General features: G+C 35.2%; 1 protein-coding gene across 11 annotated transcripts in view; it reads left to right on the top strand.

Annotated features, from left to right (window-relative positions):
• The window catches only part of EFCAB3 (EF-hand calcium binding domain 3), a 203,745-nt gene extending 185,419 nt beyond the window's left edge, over positions 1-18,326 (top strand). For all 11 annotated transcript variants that reach the window (XM_031965939.1, XM_031965935.1, XM_031965929.1 and 8 more), the window contains 8 exons: positions 3,308-3,381; positions 5,707-5,850; positions 7,987-8,058; positions 9,713-9,833; positions 11,858-12,054; positions 12,388-12,572; positions 15,595-15,714; positions 17,854-18,326. In XM_031965939.1, coding sequence (XP_031821799.1) covers positions 3,308-3,381; positions 5,707-5,850; positions 7,987-8,058; positions 9,713-9,833; positions 11,858-12,054; positions 12,388-12,572; positions 15,595-15,714; positions 17,854-18,180 — 1,240 coding nt within the window. In that variant the 3' untranslated portion in view covers positions 18,181-18,326. The remainder of the gene's footprint in view (positions 1-3,307; positions 3,382-5,706; positions 5,851-7,986; positions 8,059-9,712; positions 9,834-11,857; positions 12,055-12,387; positions 12,573-15,594; positions 15,715-17,853) is intronic.
• The last annotated feature ends 1,573 nt before the right edge of the window (positions 18,327-19,899 follow it).

Here is a 19,899-nt window from a genome sequence, read left to right as displayed (position 1 = left end):
GATGGGATTTGAGCTGATGGTTTCTAAGAAGGCTTCTATCTCTAATAAGTTATCTTTCTATGTATCTGCATTTTAAAAATCTCAGCAGTGGTTCCTTTTTCATAAAATAAAATTTTATATTAATTGAGCAATAGGTACTTCATATATTCCAGGAATGGTGTTAAATGCTACAGACACAAGGGCAAAAACAGTCCTTGGGCTCCAGAAGCTTATATTCAAACACAGAAAAAGGCATTTTGCATTGTACATGCAAGATATTTGCAGAAAAGATAGTCTCAGGGAAGGAAGAGAGGAGAAAAGGAAGACCCCAGCATCTAGGGACTCTGAGAAAATGAGACTTAAACTAAGCATTAAAGAAAGCCAAAGAAAGTAAGAGTTAGATTTGGGGAAGAAGAGCATACCAGGAATGAGAGGCAGACATTCTCAGAGGACATAGTATGTTGACTAAATATTTAGTCATTCTACAATTCTACATCCCAGCAGTATAACTTAAATTGTCCAGCATGGGAACTTAGTCATAGTAGGCTAGTGCCCCCTGGTGGCCATAGGAAACTATATTCCTATGTCCAGCTTTCTGAAGCAAAAGTACTACTAGAATCTTCAGAGGAATGTAATAGCTGCATGACTCAGGTATTATGAAAGGAGTGATCCACTGTAATCCTCTAGGCTTAAGGAAAAAGCACAAATCTGAACTGTTTATATTACAGTGTCACTACTCCAGAGGTCACACGTAGTGCACTACAAATGCATCAATGGAAACTTTTATTCATTGTTAAAGATAGTGTCAGAAGAAGCTATGAATTTGAAGTACAGACATTGGCTCAAGTTCTGTCACTGATTAGTTATATAATTCTGAGTAAATCACTCTTTGGGCCTTTGTTTCCTCATCTATAAAGTAAAGGGGATTGGACTAAATGGCCTTCGAGGTCTATTCCAACTCTAAATTTATGACCTTATAACCAATCTGAAACTCAATTTCTACATTCTAAAAATAGTTATGGTATTACTATCTCACAGGGCTAGTGTAAGGAAACCATTTTTGTAAATTTATAAAGCTGTGTTTTTATTTATGGCTATATCTTTATCTGATAATCATAATTATATAATCATATCACACATAATCACACATTTATATAGCTCTTAAAAGCTTGCAAAGCACTTTATATACATATATTATCTCATTCAACCTTTTAACAATCTCCTTAGATAGGTGATCTTATTACTATCCCTATCTAACAGATAAGGAAATGGAGGCCCAGAGAAATGAATGATTTGCCCAAGTATACACATTTAATAAGTTTCTGAAGCAGGATTCAAACTCAGATCTTACTATCTACAAGTCTAATGCTCTATCTAGATCACTCTACATCACTCAGCTTACTCTAAATTTAGGTGTATAATGATCTGGAAGAGCAGTATTACAAGCCAGTATTAAGAGGTATTTGTCATTCCAAGTCACAGATATTAAGTTACAATCTCCTCTGGAGGTTTTAATGTTAAGATATCTCTCTGGTCATTGTCTCAGGCTATTCAAATTTTATGGGATTTCAGATTGGTTCATATCTCAAACTGACCATGAGAAAGGCACATATCTAGGGAAGGAACTGCCTAAAGAATCTAAACCATTTATTATAAGCTCTAAATCAATGATGGTGGTGGTGGTGGTGGTGGTAGTAGTAGTGATGATGATGATGATGATGATGATGATAACTTATCAACACCATAAACTATATCTGGGGCTTTGAATTGATTCTGATATCAAAGACTTCTGATTATTGGTTGACTAATAAAGGAATTATAAATACATGTTACAATTGACCAAAAGTACTTTCTACTTCTCTGAGCAAAATGACTAAGAAACTTGGGTTCAAAATCCCTATCAAAATCCCCAAAATCCAAAATCAAAATTCCCCCCCCAAAAAAGCCATTTTTTGGAATATTCAGACTGTCAGATATTCATTTATGATAATCAGTTTGCATTTTGCCTCAGTACAATTTAATTTTGTGGATAGGAATTTATTTGAGCTTGCCTTATCATTCTCAAGCTAAATAAATAAACTTGTTGAAAAAGATGAAAAACTACAAATAATGCTTAAAACTTGTAAAAGTTGTCATCATTTGTCATGTTTCTCCACATTCAGCAATAACAATCTGTCCTGATAAAGTTCTAAGGGGATAACATCTCAATACTTGCCTCCACTTTCTCCATCTGAACTTATCAAAGTCTTAAGAAACAAGCAAGAACATATCTTATATGGTGTTCTAGCTATACTCATTTTTTCTCTTATCTATACTATTTTCTAAGATCTATGGAACTGAACCAAAGTCAGTTCCTGCCATTATCAGAGAATTCATCTGGTCTACTCAGCCACTATAATGGAATCCATATGGACTATCTCATATGAGATCCAGAGAACAGATATGCTAATGTGGCAACATCACATTGGATCAGTTGTAAAAGCATTCCTTGCAGTGTAACATTTCTACAATCCAGCAATCCAAGTTAGTCCCCTAAAGTGATATTTTAGCTATGCATACCTTCTAGAGGCTTATGAGATCCAGAATATAAGTAAAATTCTTTTCTGGTCACAGTCACTACTAAAGTAGAGTCACAGGGATTGCTACAACAACCAACTGAAACACTCACAAGAAGGCAACACCCTTCTCCTGTACTAGGAGAAATATTATATATTATTATTAAGATACTACATTTTAGAGTTGAGAGACCATCTAGTCCAACTTCTCATTATAGAGATGAATAACTGAGGCCTACTGAACAATTAAATGACTTGCCCCCCCCCAGGGTCAAGGTCAAGTGTCAAGTGACAATAGTAAGAATTTGGACTTGTGAATTCTGACTCCAAATAGAACCTCCTTTCCAATATAACAAACTGCCTCCTTAGGTAAATGGGGAGAAATGTTATCCATATCTGCAAGTAGCATCTAATGACATTATTCCCTCTGAGGTCCTCAACTTTTTGAACACAATGCACAGAAATAGTGTTTGTAGCAATAAAGATCGCCATTTGAATGCCTGCTCTCCTTTCCATTTCTTGTTACTGACACAATATGGACACACCTCTTAAGTTGGAAAGATCAGGTGGAGGGCTTGAGTGAAAGCAGCCTCAGTTGAACCTGTGAACAGGCACCTGTGTAGCCAATAGACATGTGAACTGAATAACCTGACCTTCAAAAAAACTATTCCTGCTTAATAGTTTCTGTCATTCCCAGAAACCAAACTGGTGAGTGCAACTAACATCTTACAGTTATGAATTAGTTTTTAATCTTTCACTATATCTCAACACAGGGGTAAGGATTTCCCAGGCTTTCTTCAGGACCATATTAAACACAAAGAGCGATTAACTCAAGGACAACTAGAAGGTAATGTTGTAAATTAGAAATTAACTATCCCCCCAAATGAGGTCCTTAAAATATTTGCTATTTTTCTAAGAAATATTCTAGGATTTTTAGGGCAAATCTGTACTATCCTTTTGACATCAAATGATATCAAAAATAGAATACTTTTCTATTTTTAAACAAATCAATAACTTGGAGGGGGATAACAGATCTATGGCTATATGATTTAACCTATGGCTATGGAGATTTGATAAGTAGTTTGATCAGATTAGATAATAATACAAAGTAAGTGCAAATCAACAATTCTTCAAGTTCATCCCACCTCTACTGGGCTAGAGTTTAATTATTACTTGCTTCCTGCTTCAAGGTTAAAATAAACACAAAGTACAAATGTTTAAACAAGCCTCCTGACTCTTATGGCACAGGGAAAGTGATGGATTTTAGTCATTCACATATAGTGGGGACTAGATTTCTTGCTTGTTGATCTTAATTCTGGCAGAAATTTGTAGGCTACTCCCTGCTGGCTCTCTGAGGAGTGGCTTGGCTGGTGGATACCTCACTTGTTCTGCTGCTCATGGAGTCTTTGTTAGGATGTATCTTCAATCATAGGCCAGAGCATGAAGAGAATCTCTGTCCCCTCTTTTCTCCACTCTTTCCCCCTACCCCTGTAGCCACCATTCTACCATTGATCTTCATCTTGAAAATTTTGTGCCCATGTATCTACAAAATGCTGGGGAAAGCTTTAGAATTGTATACTAAATCATACTAAAATCTTTTAAGAGATGTAGTCCATAAGGATATCCATCCTAAGGATAAAAAAAAGTCCCTAATCAAAGGTTTATTACATGAATGGAGAAGAGAATAAAAAAAATAAAAAAGAAATCCCTTTAGATACTTCAATATTTCAAGAGAACCCAGTAAATATTCCCTTAATTGGCAAAAACTTCAATCCATCTACATTTTAATAAGTGGTCTTTAAAAATTATTATAGCCAATTATGTGAAAGAGTCATGGTTTCACACAAAATCTTTTGTGTTGTGCTTTATATAGAAATGTTTCTGTTTTAGTGTTTAATTTGAGAAACAGAAATCAAATTTAGAAAAAAAAAATAAAAAAGCCAAAGAATGAAAAAAAATTATTGTAGCAGGAAAAAAAAAGTCATCGCTGAATGGCCAATGCTCAATAAGTCCCTTTGAATTAAATCCACAGATGAGACTAGCCTTGTACTCAAAGCCTTTGCTATCAGCAGCTAAGTAATGCCTTGGATAGAGTACAGGCCCTGAATTCAGGAAGATTCCTCTGGACAAGGCATCTAACCCTCTTTGCTTTGGTTTCCTTCTTTGTAAACTGAGTTGAAGACGGAAATGTGTCCAGCAAACCCCAAATGGGGTTATGAAGTATCAGATACTACTGAACAACAAAACAAAAGGTCCTGCTACATCTTGCAATCCTTGACCTAACTTTAAATGGGTTAGCAGAATTAATATATGTGAAATCCTAGGTCCTCTTTTAGAGAAGAAGATTATTTTTTAAAATGCCAGACTGGTGGCAATACTTGCCTCCACTTTCTCCATCTAAACTTATCAAAGTCTTAAGAAACAAGCAAAAACATATCTTATATGGTGTTCTAGCTATACTCATTTTTTCTCTTATCTATACTATTTTCTAAGATCTATGGAACTGAACCAAAGTCAGTTCCTGCCATTATCAGAGAATTCATCTGGTCTACTCAGCCACTATAATGGAATCCATATGGACTATCTCATATGAGATTTAAAATTTAAAAATTTTAAAAATTTTTAAAAAATAAAAAGATTATTAAAATCTTTGAGAAATATAAATATGGCTATAAACCAGGATCATGAATTTAAATAAAGGTTCAACCTAAGTAAAACATCTATTTCACAAAGATTTGGAGAATATAATCATCTACTATTCTCATTCTACAATTTGAGAAAAAGTATAGGGCTGGTTTTAGTTTCAGCCAGTTAGCTGGGTGATACTTTTTGGGGTGGGTAGGATTTGGGAGTGGGGTGAACCTTTAGTTCCCTCTACTTAAAAAACCAACAAACTGGTGTTTGGTTTGGTTTCCAGTCAAGGATTGCAATTCATTCCAATTTTCAAATCATGATTTGGTTCAGATCTCTGGGAAGGACATATTGTCCTCTTCCTATAAGTGGGTTTTCTTCAACACTTGAGAACATAATTTCTTACCAGTTATAATTATATCGTCTGGATTAATTATATTACCTTCATCTGGGACCATTGAATTTTAAAAGTACATAATGTCTTTTCTGTTTGACTCGTTGTCAAACCCAATTTATTGCTGAATTGATTCCATGTCTGTAGCATTCCTGGAAGCTTTTGAGAGCTTTGACAAAGATGAATCTGGCTGCATTGATTTACATGGATTACAGTCCTCTGCAGCTAAATTGGGGATTGAGCTAACAAACCAAGAAACCCAGGATGAACTTGAGTTTGCTGATATTGACAGTAAGTACTTAAATTTCCAATTATACTTCCTGTTTCTTTGGCTTCTCTGAATGCCTAAACTGGTTAATGTTCATGGTGGAAGTACATATAGTGGTAGAGGTATTAAGTGGTGGTGGTGACAATAATGAGCTCATTTCAAGCCTAGGGACAGTAAAATGGCCCCTTGGTTTCATATGTATGATTCCCTTTAATGCTTTAGAAAATGTATAACAAGTGAAAATTAGCAATACAATTACATTTGTTTTGAGCCACCAGTGAGGAAAATTTCCAACATTTAAGTGGAAATTTGACTCTGTGTGTATGTGTACATTATAAATATTCTATAAATGATATGTACTATTATATTTTATAATGTATTATATTACATATTATATGTAACCTATTATATATAATAGATAATTACAACATATTACATGTATGTATGTAGAAACACACATAAATAAACTTCACTCTTGGTCTCTGTAAATGAGACAAAATGCAAGTTAAGAGATGTAGTCCATACATTTTAAGTAAAAAAGCAGCATAGTAATAGTCTGTGTTGATAAAACACTGGAAAGGGATATTAAAGAAAGGGCAGACCTTTTCTTGTAACTTTCTCAATCCTTGAGAATGTGGTTACAAAACTGATGTTTTCTTCTTTTTCCAAATTGATTTCTGAAGACAGGAATGGTCTCTTGTATCTTTTTTATGTCCCCAGAATTTAGCACAGCGTCTAGCACATAGTAAATGCTTAATAAATGCTTGCTGATTCACTGAGTGTAGCCTCCACTCTTATCTTCTGCTCTGAGATTCCTATAGAGCTCAAGGCCTCTTTGATAGCTCTTTTCTCTGTCATACATACAAAGGGATATTCCTCAGGAGATTATCAAACCCACCTTGTGGTGGGACTACATTTCCTTCTGGTAAGCCAAAATCTGCCTTTCTGTAATTTCTACTTTTTATTACTTTGTTCTCAGAGAATAGAACAAGAGTAAGTCTAATCTTCTATAATAGCATTTTTAAAACCTATATGACATCCTTCCTAAGCTATTTTTTTCTGAAAACATTGCCATTTTCTTTATCTTATTTGAGTTGGCTTCTCTTCTCTTTACTATTTTGTTCCTTATAAAAATATGGCTAATGATGATGATAACAATAATAGCATTTTAAAAACGCCTACTATGTACCATGAGGTATGTTATTTTTTACCTCATTTCATCCTAACAACAACCCTTGGAGGTAAGGACTGTTATTGTCCCCATTTTAAAATTGAGGAAACTCGAAAAACAAAGTTTTAAGTTGTTCCCTCAAGATCATACAGCTAACATCTCATGGTATACCTATGTGGTGTACCATAAAAGGTGTTTGCCACGTGACACAGTTGACTCATATTTGAGGTTTGACGTTTTCCTAGTCCCCTACGAGATTTTGTCTAACTCTAGTTCCTCCAACCCTGTACCTATACATTTTAGAAGACAGAGGATTTCTTCTTTATTAGATTTTATAAAGGTAAAACAGACTCACAAGGTTTGAGGAACTTAGCCACGGTCATAAGAAAAGAAAAAGGAAGGAGGAAGGAGATGCTTATTTATTAAACTGTGTGCCAGAACTGTATGAAGTGCTTTATAAATCATCATTTCCTATGTTTAGAAGAATTGTACAGGTTTAACCTACATTGGATTACTTGCTGTCTAGGGGAGGGGAAGGGAGGGAGAAAAATTTGGAACACAAAGTTTTGCAAGGGTGAATGTGTATCTTTCTATGTATTTTTTAAAAAGGAAAACCTATTATTATATAAAAATAATCATTTTATTTGATGCTCCCAAGAACCTGGGTCAGTGCTATTATTATTCTTTTTTTTTAGAGTTGAAGAAACTGAGGCAGGCAGAGATTATAAGTGTTTGCTAGTAACACAGCTAGAAGTGCCTGAGGTCATATGAGAACTCCAAGCCTGGAGCTCCATGGGCCTTGGGCACTGTGCATCCTGTCTTGCATAAAGCACAAGAAAAGAGCTGAGACCAAAAAAAACAAAAAACAAAAAACAAAAAAAACCAAGTTAGATTTAGTCCAAGTCTAATCCTCTAAACAGCTAATCATTGTACTGTTGAGTTTAAAATTTTTTGTTTGCTTTGGCTAATCCCCAGATTTTTATTGCAGGAGATGGAAAGCTCAATTTTTCAGATTTTCTGACTGTTCTAACAGATGATGATCGTTTTATCCAAGCTGTTGGTGAGTGAAAGTGCTACTAAAACCAATGGGAAGAAAGCTGACAATAGACACTAAAATTGTCCTGAAACTCATTTAGAATGCATAATCTGGTCTCTTGATACTTTTGCCCATTGCAATGATATCCATAAAATAACTTGCTAAGCAAATTTAGTATGAATCATCTCACTAGCCCTATCAAAGGAATTAGTATTGGAGAAGAGTGAGTCTACAATCCCAAACTCTATTAACTGAGTTAAGAAACTGCCCCTTGATACTATTGGATTGGAGAGGTTTCTCTTAATACTGATGGCCCCCCAAAAAAGCAAAGCTTTTTTTTTTTTGCAAATGGAAATTAATTTTCCACAATAGTTCTATTGATACCACAGATATCTTTTAGGTCAACTGGGCTTTTAGGGGATGATGATCTGGGAACTTACACATAAGTATGAGGTTGTTTCTAAGAAAAAGTATCTGGGGACACCGAGGTGGCTCAGTGGATAGAGCACCAGCCCTGAAGTCAGGAGAACCTGAATTCAAATATGGTCTCAGACACTTAAGATTTCCCGGCTGTGTGTCACTTAACCCCAATTGCCTTAGCAAAAAAAAAAATAATAATAATAATTATCCCTATTTCAAATTGGTGACCTACAAATGAATTCATCTGACAATGTAGGGATCTTGTAACCTAATTGAGTCAGAAGATGGGGTCTGCCTTCAGTATAAACAGGAAACATTTCAAGTACTTTTTTAAACAGCATCATTTATACTTCAATATTGGACATTCAACATTGGGCATATGGACATATTAGTCATAAATGATTCTTCTTTTTGTGGAAGCAATATGAAATTCCTTAAGACATGCAGTGTAGTATCTACCTTCTCTATCCTTGTCAGCAACAATATTTACCTAGAAATTAAACAGTGATAGAACTTTACTTCATTAAAAAAAAAAAGTTACTGATGACTATGTTTTTTTAATATAACAACCACTTCCCTTTCACCCATTACTTTTCTGAACCATCCCTTGTAACAAAAAATAGCAGTCAAACCTAATCAATAAAACTTCTGAACTTGTCCTCCTATGCCATATTCAGCACTTGTAGTCAGCCATGTGACCACTGGATTCAGTGATGGTCATTGCTCTTACTGTGATTTGAATAATTATTTTTTTATCTATATTTTATTTTCATTTTTATTATATTTTTATTTACATTTTTAAGTCATTGTGTATATTATTCTTCAAGTTCTCCTTTATTCTGCATTGATAACTACATTACTTTAAATTTGTTTTATAATAAGTGAAATTTTCTTCCAGTTAGGGAAAATGCTCAATGTGACCCTTTTTCAGCACTTCCTTTCATATTAATAAATGAGTCACTTGGTTGCAGGTACAGATAGAACCACAGAACCAAAAAACATCAGAGAAGTCTCTAGAGCGTTTCAGAAATCACCATTTCATTTTACAAAAGAAAGAAAATGGAACTCAGGGATGGGAAGTGATTTTCCCAGGATCACATGGGCAATAATTAAGATACATCTAGGGCTCTTTCTACTAAATTTCATTGTTGCCTATGTTTACTACAGATAATTCCTTTCCTAAATGAAACCCTAAGTTCAAAGGTCATAGTAAATGATTTGTAAAGAATGTACTTTTAGATGTCTCTTTTCTCTTCAGTCCCAGATACTGACCCCAATTCAGATCTTGTTGATTCTACGGGGATCCTGTTGTTTGAAATGCTGTCAAAGCTGGTGGAAACTTCAGCACTGCCCAGGAAGTATATGATAGACATAGTATGGTGAGTGTCTGGAGGAAAAAATTTCCTTCTTGGAAAAAACTCTTGAAGTAACACAGGGATGAGGCTACCACACTTCCTTAAAAACAGGATCAGCAGAAAGTGACATCAGATATGGAGGAAAAGGCACCTGGAAAAGGCACAAATGAATATTACCTGATCTTTCCCATCAAACCTTCCAAATCTAACCAGGACAATCTGGGTATAATCCAAATCTAGGGTTATGAATTCTATGAGATTGAATAGTGGGGATGGGGAAGGTTGGAAGTAAAAATTTTAGGAAAATTAATTGGGTAATTATAGGAAAAGTTAGCATAGTCTACTAGATACAGACCCAATTCTCTTGGATTTGGGAAGACCCAAGTTCAAATCCCTGTTCTAATACTGACTGAGAAACTGAACAAATCAATTAACTAACCTCTCGTTTAACCTCTAAATGCCTTGGGAAAGCTTCTAAGGACACAAGTTACATAGCAGTTAACAATCAATACTGACAAAGAAAATTCCCTCAGCAGGAGTTTACTGTGTCAATGGGATAACAAACCCAATTTTAAAAAAATTAAAATCTGGTAGCAATGTATAAGCTACAGGCAGAAACAAGAGACACACAGACCAAATCGGCAGCATTGGAACTAAAGCCCTTAAAAGCACCACCAGTCTTTGAGATGGAGTTGAGGAGAAAGAGTCTTCCATGCATTTGGGGATAGTCTGTACATTGTTATGGAAGTGAGATATGGAATGTGATGTACACAGGACTGTAAGTGAAGTCAATTTGGCTAGATCATAGGGTACAGAAGAATGGAGTATTGTGAAATCTGGAAAGATAGATGGGAGCTAAAACATGAAGGACTTTAAATAAATGCCATAAAGAAGAATTTGTATTTTATGCTATAAGTAATATGCTATGGGTAAGGTAATAATAAAACTTCTTGAATAAGGGAGTAACATAAAACTATAAAGTAATCTAAGTGAGAATAGATAAGGATAGGAAAGAAAAAGGGGGAAAAAAACAAGGAGCATTAGGGAAATAAAAAGGACAAGATTTAGAATCTGATTAGAATTGGGGAGAAAGAAGTGGAGAATGACTCAGAGATTGTGCAAACCTGGGTAAGTGGAAGAATGGTGATGTTCCCAGCATAACAAGTAACATTAAGAAGGGAAAAGATTTAGGGAAAAGATAATGAGCTCTATTTTAGGCATGTTTAGCTTGAGTTGCCTTTGGAATATTCAGATGAAGATCTGCAGTGGGAAGTAGCGACTTCTTCAGAACTGTTCAGCAGCAAGAAAAGGTTGATAACAGGAGAAATCCAGATTAAGGTTTAGAAAAAGATCAACAATGATAAGATATAGAGGGAAAAGAATCAAGAGTAAAGAACAACAGGAAACTGAAATGACTAAATATATAATCAAGATTTCAAAGAAAGCAAAGAAAGAGGGAGGCAAGGAAGGTATGAGAGTGTTAAAGGCTTTCAAGTCAAAGGATCTTGCCACTGATACTTTCTATCCTTGTAACCTTCCTGTGCCTCATATGCAAATTAAAGGAGTTAAATCAGATGGTCCTAAAGTCCCTTCCTGCTTTAAATCTATAACTCTATGAATGTACTTTTCTTTCATTAGCATATGTACCTAAGCATCCAGGACAGTACCAGTACCATGGATCCTATTGGTACTCACTAATAGTTTGTTGATGATAAGGATGCTCTGTTACACTCACTGAACCACAATGAAACCAAGGAGACCCCAACCAATAATTTTCAATATGACCAAGATGGTATTGAAAGGGAGGGGAGAAGACAAGAAGTAAGAACAAGGGATAAGGACTTTGAAGGTAAAGGAATAAAAAGATTAGATGAGGGTTTGTGCTTATTCTATGTAAATTGATAAGTTCAATTTGAACTCTATTCAACAGACATGAAGTATCAAAATAAATTATACAACTTGGCACCTAATAACAGCTCAGCTATTTTTACATCTGGACCAATACCCCTGTTTTTAGAACCCTTCCTGTATAATCTTCTGTGTTTCAGCTATTACCGGAAAAAGTATCATGATGCTGCCAGCAGACCACTGTGGAGGCGCTACGATGCTGGTGTAAAAAAGAGACGCAAGTCCAGAAGGGAGTCGATTACCCAACAAGGGACCAGCACCTCCGCCTTTGCTGATGCCTCTCGAATTGCAATAATGAGCGAGAAGGATTTGCTGAAATTCCTGGAAGAGCTCAAGAGTAAGATGGGTCACCTGTTTTTAACCAGGAGTTAAGGAAGGAATTTGTCCTAAAGATCAGATTTACAAAGAATAGGCCCCAAGTCATATCCTAATAGCAATCCTCTTCCATTAAGCAAGTCTTCTGACATCACCTGTCTTGCAATGACATGACCTTGACTTGCAATCTTAATACCTCTGGAAGATCCAGATTTTAGAGTTCCAGAAGAATGTGGTAGACACTGGGTCTTCCTGCCATACTGGGGGAAATGGGGAGTGTATCTATAAACTCTGCTTAATGTTGTTATTCATTACCTCCCATGATTCATTCCAATTTCCTTCTTACATTTGTTAGGATGCAGTCCCCATTCTGACAGCCCGTATGCTAAAATACCCATCTTTCCATTGTTTCCAAATATGGATGGGACAGTTGTGGGAAAACCATTCAAAGATTTACAAAGGTTGGAGGTGCTGAGGAAAAGAGAGCCTTTACAATTTTTTGAAGACTATTTTTTCCATAAAAAAAACTGGAAGGCACAGGTAAGAGAGGTTTTATCACATTAATTAAGTAAAAAGTACAGCACAGAAACAAGAAGATTATGTGAAAATCAATTCTGATGAACATGGCTCTTTTCAACAATGAGGTGATTCAGGCCAGTTACAATAGACTTGTGATGGAGAGAACAATCTGCATCCAGAGAGAAGACTATGGGGACTGAATATGGATCACAACATAGTTTTTTTCACCTTTTTTGTTGTTTGCTTGCTTTTTGATTGTTTTTTTATTATCTGATTTTTCTTGTGCATGATAAATGTGGAAATATGCATATAAGAATTACATGTTTAACATATATCGAATTACTTGCTGTCTAGGGGAAAAGGGTTAGGGAAAGAAAAAGAAAAATTTGGAACACAAGGTTTTGCAAGGGTGAATGTTGAAAACTATCTTTGCAAGTATTTTGAAAATAAAAGGCTATTATTTTTTTTAAATTTTAAAGTACAATAGAATTAAAAACTAATTTTAGACTCCCATGCAAGTGTTTGGACCAAAGTGGGATATATCTAAATGTTGACTTGGATAGAAATACTTTGGTCATCTGTAGACAAGTTTTTGGTTTTGGGTTTTATTTTTTTACTATAATAGGTTTAGAGGATTTTGGTTTTGGGATTTATTTGTTTTTTTGCTAAACCTATTTGCCTCTGCCTGTGGTTGTTTCCCTCTGCCAATGCCAACCTGCACCAGCTCTGCAACTTACAACCTGGAAAAGGTGCCTAATGCTTGGATAAGTGAATTGGTTGTCTGGCGTTACTTAACCCAATATGTATCAAAATCTGGACCTGAATCTAGGTCTTCCTGATGCCAAGGCCAGTTCCCTTATCCACTTTCACACCATAAAAATAAAATAATAATAATAGTAATAGGTCACATTTGTATATTCTTTTACATTTTATTAAATTCTTGCTTCCATACCCACTATTTCAATTTACCACCACAACTCTGGAAATCAATCAGGACTGAATATCAACCCTTAAAAAGAGTTATCTTTGAAAGAGAAACATATATACAGGCATAATCTGGGGAAAAAAATTGCACGGAATTACTGACTTGTTCATGGACAGCCAAGTGGTATAGTGGATAGACTTCTACACTTGAAATCAGGAAAATTCATAGTCCTGGCCTCAGACACTAACTATGTAACCCTGGCCAAGTCACCTAACACCGTTTGTCTCGGTTTCCTCATCTGTAAAATGATTGGAGAAGGAAATGGCAAACAACTAGTATTTTTACTAAGAAAATTCCAAATGGGGTCACTAAGAGTTGGAAAAGAATAAAACAACCAAACAACAATGACTTGTTTAGGCAGCCTAATCTTTCCCCTAAAAAATAAGTTTCTGCCACACAAATATATAAGGATCATAAATCTTAGAAAGGAATTTAGAGAGGAGGAAAATAAGTCTGAAAGAGGTTAAATGACTTGCCTTGTCAAGACTCGTTAAAGATCTTAGCTTAAAAAGACCAAGGTCTTCTATTACATCCAAGACCATGTCCAGTGGTCTTGATCTATGTCTGGCCACTGGACCCAGATGGCTCTGAAGGGAAAGTGAGGCAGGTGACCTTGCCCCAGCCCTCCCTCACTTAAATCTGATTCACTTGCATATCATGGCATCATATCCTTGGTGTCCTGGTCCTATTCAAAAACAAAGGACAAACACCACCACCACAGAGCTAGACAGTATCTGAGGCAGAGGATTTAGCATCATCCACTACATTATTATCTCACTGTCTTTAAGAGAAACAAATAAGGCCATATAAGGCAAGATAAAGAGAAACCAAGAAATTAGGCAAATTTGGAATGTCTAGGAATGAACACAAATTCTTTTCATCTCCCTTATACCACACTTATCTTACTGCTTACACTGAACCTCCTAAACTCTGGCAAGTCTAGACTCTGAATATAGAAAAAAGAAAGGAAGGTAGGGAAGGAAGAAGAAAAGACACAAGGAAGATGAGAAAGAAGGATTTATTGTAATTTTATTGTTGTTCTTCATTCTTTTTTTAAATTTTCAATAGTGTTTTATTTTCCAAATATATGTAAAGATAGTTTTCAACATTCATTTTTGTTCCTGCCATTATTCTGCCATCTTGACTCTGCCTCCTCAACATTCATTCTTGTAAGATTCTGTGGCCCAGAATTTTCTCCCTCCCTCCTATACCTATCCCCTTCCATTCCCAAGACTGCAAGCATTCTGATATATCCTTCATTCTTAAGAGGATCAAGTAAGCACTTTTTAAATGTAAATTATGTATTGTGGAAGTATTTTACAAATATTGTCTCATTTAATCTTCATGACAATTCTCACAACAAAAGAGGTGCTATTTTATTATTCTCATTTTACATATGAGGAAATTGAGGAAGTGAGTTGTTTAGAATCAATATAGGAGATATATATATATAATAATTTATATGTATGCACATGCAAGTATGCACATATTTATGTCTATATTATGTATGCACATATATTAACTAATGGTAGGTGGATTTGAAACTTTTTATATATTATATATAATTATAACATTTATACTTTTATATTTTAAATATATATTTTAATAAAATTTTACATGTATCTATACATCATTTTCCTTCATGATTATTGAAAAAGATTTAGAGGAAGTATATCATAGTGAATTAGGGGAGTGGACTTGGAGTCAGGAAACCTTGGGCTCAAATCCTGCCTCAGGCAGCTATAAGCTATGTAACCCTTAGCAAGTCACTTAACTTCTCTGTGTCTCAGTTTTCTCATCTGTAAAATGAGAGGTTAAACTCTTAAGATACCTTTATCTATGATTCTATGATTTGTTAAGAACATGTTTGTACACAATACTCTACTTGGCACTGAGAAGTAATTGGCTTTGATGTGCTTTAGCAATAGTATAAGGTATATTTAAAAAGGGGGAATAAAGGACAGATCTATTTTCCTTTTATTGTAGCACTGAATTGTAATTTTGCTTACTAATTAATTTATACATTCTGCTTATTTATTTGTTTATTTTTAAATAAAGGCAGCATCCTTTAAACCTTTAGAAAATTCAGACTGGCCAGAAGAGATTATCAATATTGATCACATAATGAAGAAAAAGAGACAATGGAGCGTAGCTGAAGCAGCCTGTCTACGGCAACAGGTGATGAAAGATATCTTTTCTCCATATAAGCAAGCGCTCAAAAATTTCCTTATTTTTTAAATTTTAATTTTCTTTCCTTTAAATTTTCCTTACTTTTAAATGTTGCTTGAAGGACTCCAGGATTGTTTCTGATTCATACCAGTGGAAAAGAAAGAACTAGGTTTTCTATAGTTTGGCACTCTCTATGAGTGAACATATGTAAATGCTTTTAGTTATAGAAAAATATTAGCTATAGGCTACTATTATTGTAGGGGCAGCTAGATAGTACAGTACACAGAATGCTGGGGCTTAGAGTTAAAAAAAAATGCTGACCTCAGAGATTTACTAGCTGTGTGACCCTGGACAATTCACTTAACCTGCCTTCATTTTCTCATCTGTAAAATGAGCAAAAGAAGGTATTGGCAAATCACTCCATGATCTTTACCAAGAAAACCCCAAATGGAATCATAAAAAGTTGGATACAACTGAAATGACTGAACAACAGCAACAAAATATTATTGTAGAGCTTTTTTACTTGCCAATTATTAGTGTATAGGATATGATATAATATGATAATGATCAAAACCTACAACTTTCTGAGGACTAGTTGCTCCTGGTTTGAAACAAATTGACCTTCTAGCAAATTAGCACTTTTATACCTTTTTAACAGTTTTAAACTTATGGCTGATACCTTTTGTTTTAATACTATATATACTTCATGATATATCTCTCCCCTTCCCCTATCTAGGGATTTCAAAAGAAAATCTGTTTAGCAAAACTATTCAATACATCAACTACATCTGACAATGTATTAAAATACTCTGTGTATTGCCCACTTCTGCAATGGAGAACAAATAGTATTTCATTTGATCTTCACTGACAATACTGAAAGGGAAGTGATACTATGATCCTCATTTTACAATTGAGGATACTGACACAAACAGGACTAACTTACCCAGGTCATATAGCTAGTAAGTGTCCGAGGACACATTTAAACTTGGGATTTCTTGATGCCAGGCTCAGTGTTTATTGACTGTACCAGTTAGCAGGGACTTGCTTCTGTGGGTTTCTAATTGAAAACATATATGTATAAATTTTGCTAACAATGGAAGAAAATCTAGATGATCAGTGCCATGTAAAATGGTGTCCAGATAATTAGTGCTATTTTTAAGAACCTCTGCTATTCAGAGGAGCCAGAGGAATCTGTGGATAGAGTAGTCATAACAAACTTCATTGAGAAAATGGAACAGGAGTTATCTTAATATATATTATTCAATAAAAGATATTCCAACAACACACCAAATAGACTGCTGGATCATGGCTCCATCACCAACCTTCAGAAGAGACACTAACTAAATAAATTCCAAAAGGAGCACAGAGAGTTTTGAAAGTAACATGTAAACGTTTTTATATGTATTTTTTTTAAGAAGCAAACAGTAAAAAAAGAAGATTCAGGGGCCACTAGTTGGTACAGTAGATAGAGCAACAGCCCTGAAGTCAAGAGGACTTGAGTTCAAATCTGGCCTCAGATACTTAATACTTCCTAGCTGTGTGACCCTGGGCAAGTCACTTAATCCCAGTTGCCAAAAAAAAAAAAAAAAAAATGAAGATTCGCCAATGGAAGTTTCATGTAGAATACATAAATTTCATATAGAATCATTTTATATGTTGTTCTGTGTGAATAGAAATGCCCTTTTTGATGTCAAGAATGAAATAAATTAAAACTAAATAAATAAAATTAACATTGAAAAGTTAACAAATTGAATAAATAAACTCATTGGCATTAGCCAATAAGACTGGCTTGAGAACATGAAACCAAGAGGCAGTGAGGAGAATTGAAAATGACCTTAAAATTAGCTTATGTATTGATTTAAGCCCTGGCTCTTCCATTAACCTACCATGTGACCTTAAACAAATAATTTTCTCTGGGCCGCTGTCTCATCTCTAAAATGGGAGGGTGGTCTTTAAAGTCACTTCTAGCTCTAATAATCTGGGAGTCTACAAATTTCCTTTATTTTGATATATTTGTATGTTACAGTTGTTATTTCAAAGTACTGAATGCTGTGTGCCTATCCCTATCCCTCTCTCTTTTAAAGTATCCCTATCCCTCTCTCTTTTAAAGTATTCATTTCCAATATCAGACCTTTCTCCATTTCACAGGTAAAGAAAGGTATTGATGCATACCATCTGGGAGTAGCCCTTGGGCACCGGAAAGACATGCTCAACTTCTGGCGCAAGATTCGAGGTGATCTGATTGGGCTAGAATCTGGAAATGAGTCCTTTTATGATACCTTTTCTACTTACACATGGTCTTGGAATGTTTGCCAAGAGTTACTTTCAACTAAAGATCTAAAGTTGTATGATGCCCGATCAAATAGATATTCCCATGCAAGAGCCCTCTTCTCTTCCTTCCCATACATTACAGAAGGTAACCTAGAATTAGGAAGGAAAAGAAAAAGGAAGAGATGTCTGAGAGGACAAACATAATGAGGCTGCTATGTTTACTAAAAACAACATACAAGCTACCGTTTCATAGTTTTCAATTATGGTTTTGTCTAATGCATTCTTATCAGCTGACAATGATGACATCTTTTGAGTTCTGCCCAATAAAAAAAAAAGTATAAACAGAAAAATGTCTTTCCTTTCCTGATAGAATTATTGTTAAGTAATTAGATAAATATTTCAATTTTCTAGAACTCTTTTTAGGCTACGAAGCACCATCTAGAATGCTCCCACAAAGCAGATCACTATCCCCTACTTTAATCAAGTGTCTTTCTGTTTCCAGATTTTTGCCAAAGCTTCAGTTTCCCCAAACATAACACAGAAAACCTACTGGAACTGCCCTCTCTGATCCTCTTTGACTTTTATTTGTCTTTTCTTTACAATAAGACTTGATTCAAGGCTGCCAGCATCAGCAGCCTTAGAGAATCAAAGAGAAAAATCACTTGGAGACAGATGAGACCAAAAGGGGAAAAAAGGATCCAGGACACAAATTTTGCTTTATTAAGATAGAAAAAATTCGTTGTTCAATGAAAGCAAAACCCCTTGGTTCCTTCCATCCATGAGTTGAAATGGTATAATTTATGACTAATGAACATAACAGTATATTACTAGTGCTGGATCTTAACAAGGAAAATGAATTCACCATTGAGTTGTGAAAATAAGGGTATGGTAGAGCCAGCTCAGATATAGCAAAAATGCTATAGATCAGGGTTTGACTTAGTGTTTTGTTGCCTAACCATACTAGAGAAAATGAAGGAGAAAAATGTTAACAATAGCAGATTAAATTTGTAAATACAGGATTGGAGTGTGGGATGGGGAAAGAAATGCCAGTCAATAAACATTTACCATCATATTCTTGCCTAAAAACCTCTGAAAGTGGCCAGAAGATCCTTTTGGAATCTCCACTGATGTGCCCATCTCCTGCTGTCCTTTCTTTGCCTCACTTTTATGATTAGTGAACTCAGTTCAATTCAACACACATTATTAAGTGCCTATTCTGCTAGGTACTGGGAGAAAGATAAAGATGAGTCAGTCAACCAACAAATATTTATAAAGTGTTTTCTCTGAGCCAGGAGAGCATTAACTATAGGGAGGATTAGGAAACTATTTTAAAGGAGGAGGAAATAAAGACTTTTATGAGGCACAGGTGGGAAGGAAATGCATTCTAGGCATGGAAGGTACCAGTGCACAGAGATGGAAGCTGGAAAGTCATGTGTGAAGAACAGAAAGTGGGGCCATTTGGGGGGAAGTAGTAATGGGTAATGAGGCTAGAAATATGGGTTAGGGCAAGTTATTAACAATTTTAAAAGTCAAAAAGAAGAGCTTACATTTTATCTTAGAAGCAATAGGGAGCCACTGAAATATATTGTGCAGGGGAGTAACATTGCCAGAACTTTGCTTAAGGGAAATAAATCCCTTTGTCAGCTGTAAAGAGAGTGAATTCAATTAGAGAGAGACTAGGATGCAATAGTTCATATGAGAGGCAATGAGAACCTGAACTAAGGTGTTTACAGTCTGAATGAAAAGAAAGGAGAAAAATGCAAAAGGTATTGTGGTTGAAAAATTTAGTAACTGTTTGGCTATATGGGGTGAAGACCTGAAGGAAAATGAAGAGCTAAGGATAATGATAGAGTGTCACAAAACTGGGGACCAGACAACTGATTAGTACAGTGGACAGATCATGGAACTTAGCGCCAGGAAAAC

Source organism: Sarcophilus harrisii, chromosome 4 (assembly GCF_902635505.1).
Source record: "Sarcophilus harrisii chromosome 4, mSarHar1.11, whole genome shotgun sequence".
NCBI classification, from domain to species: Eukaryota; Metazoa; Chordata; class Mammalia; order Dasyuromorphia; family Dasyuridae; genus Sarcophilus; species Sarcophilus harrisii.
Note: the sequence above shows the minus strand (reverse complement) of the source record. Positions and strands in the feature narration are given on the sequence as shown.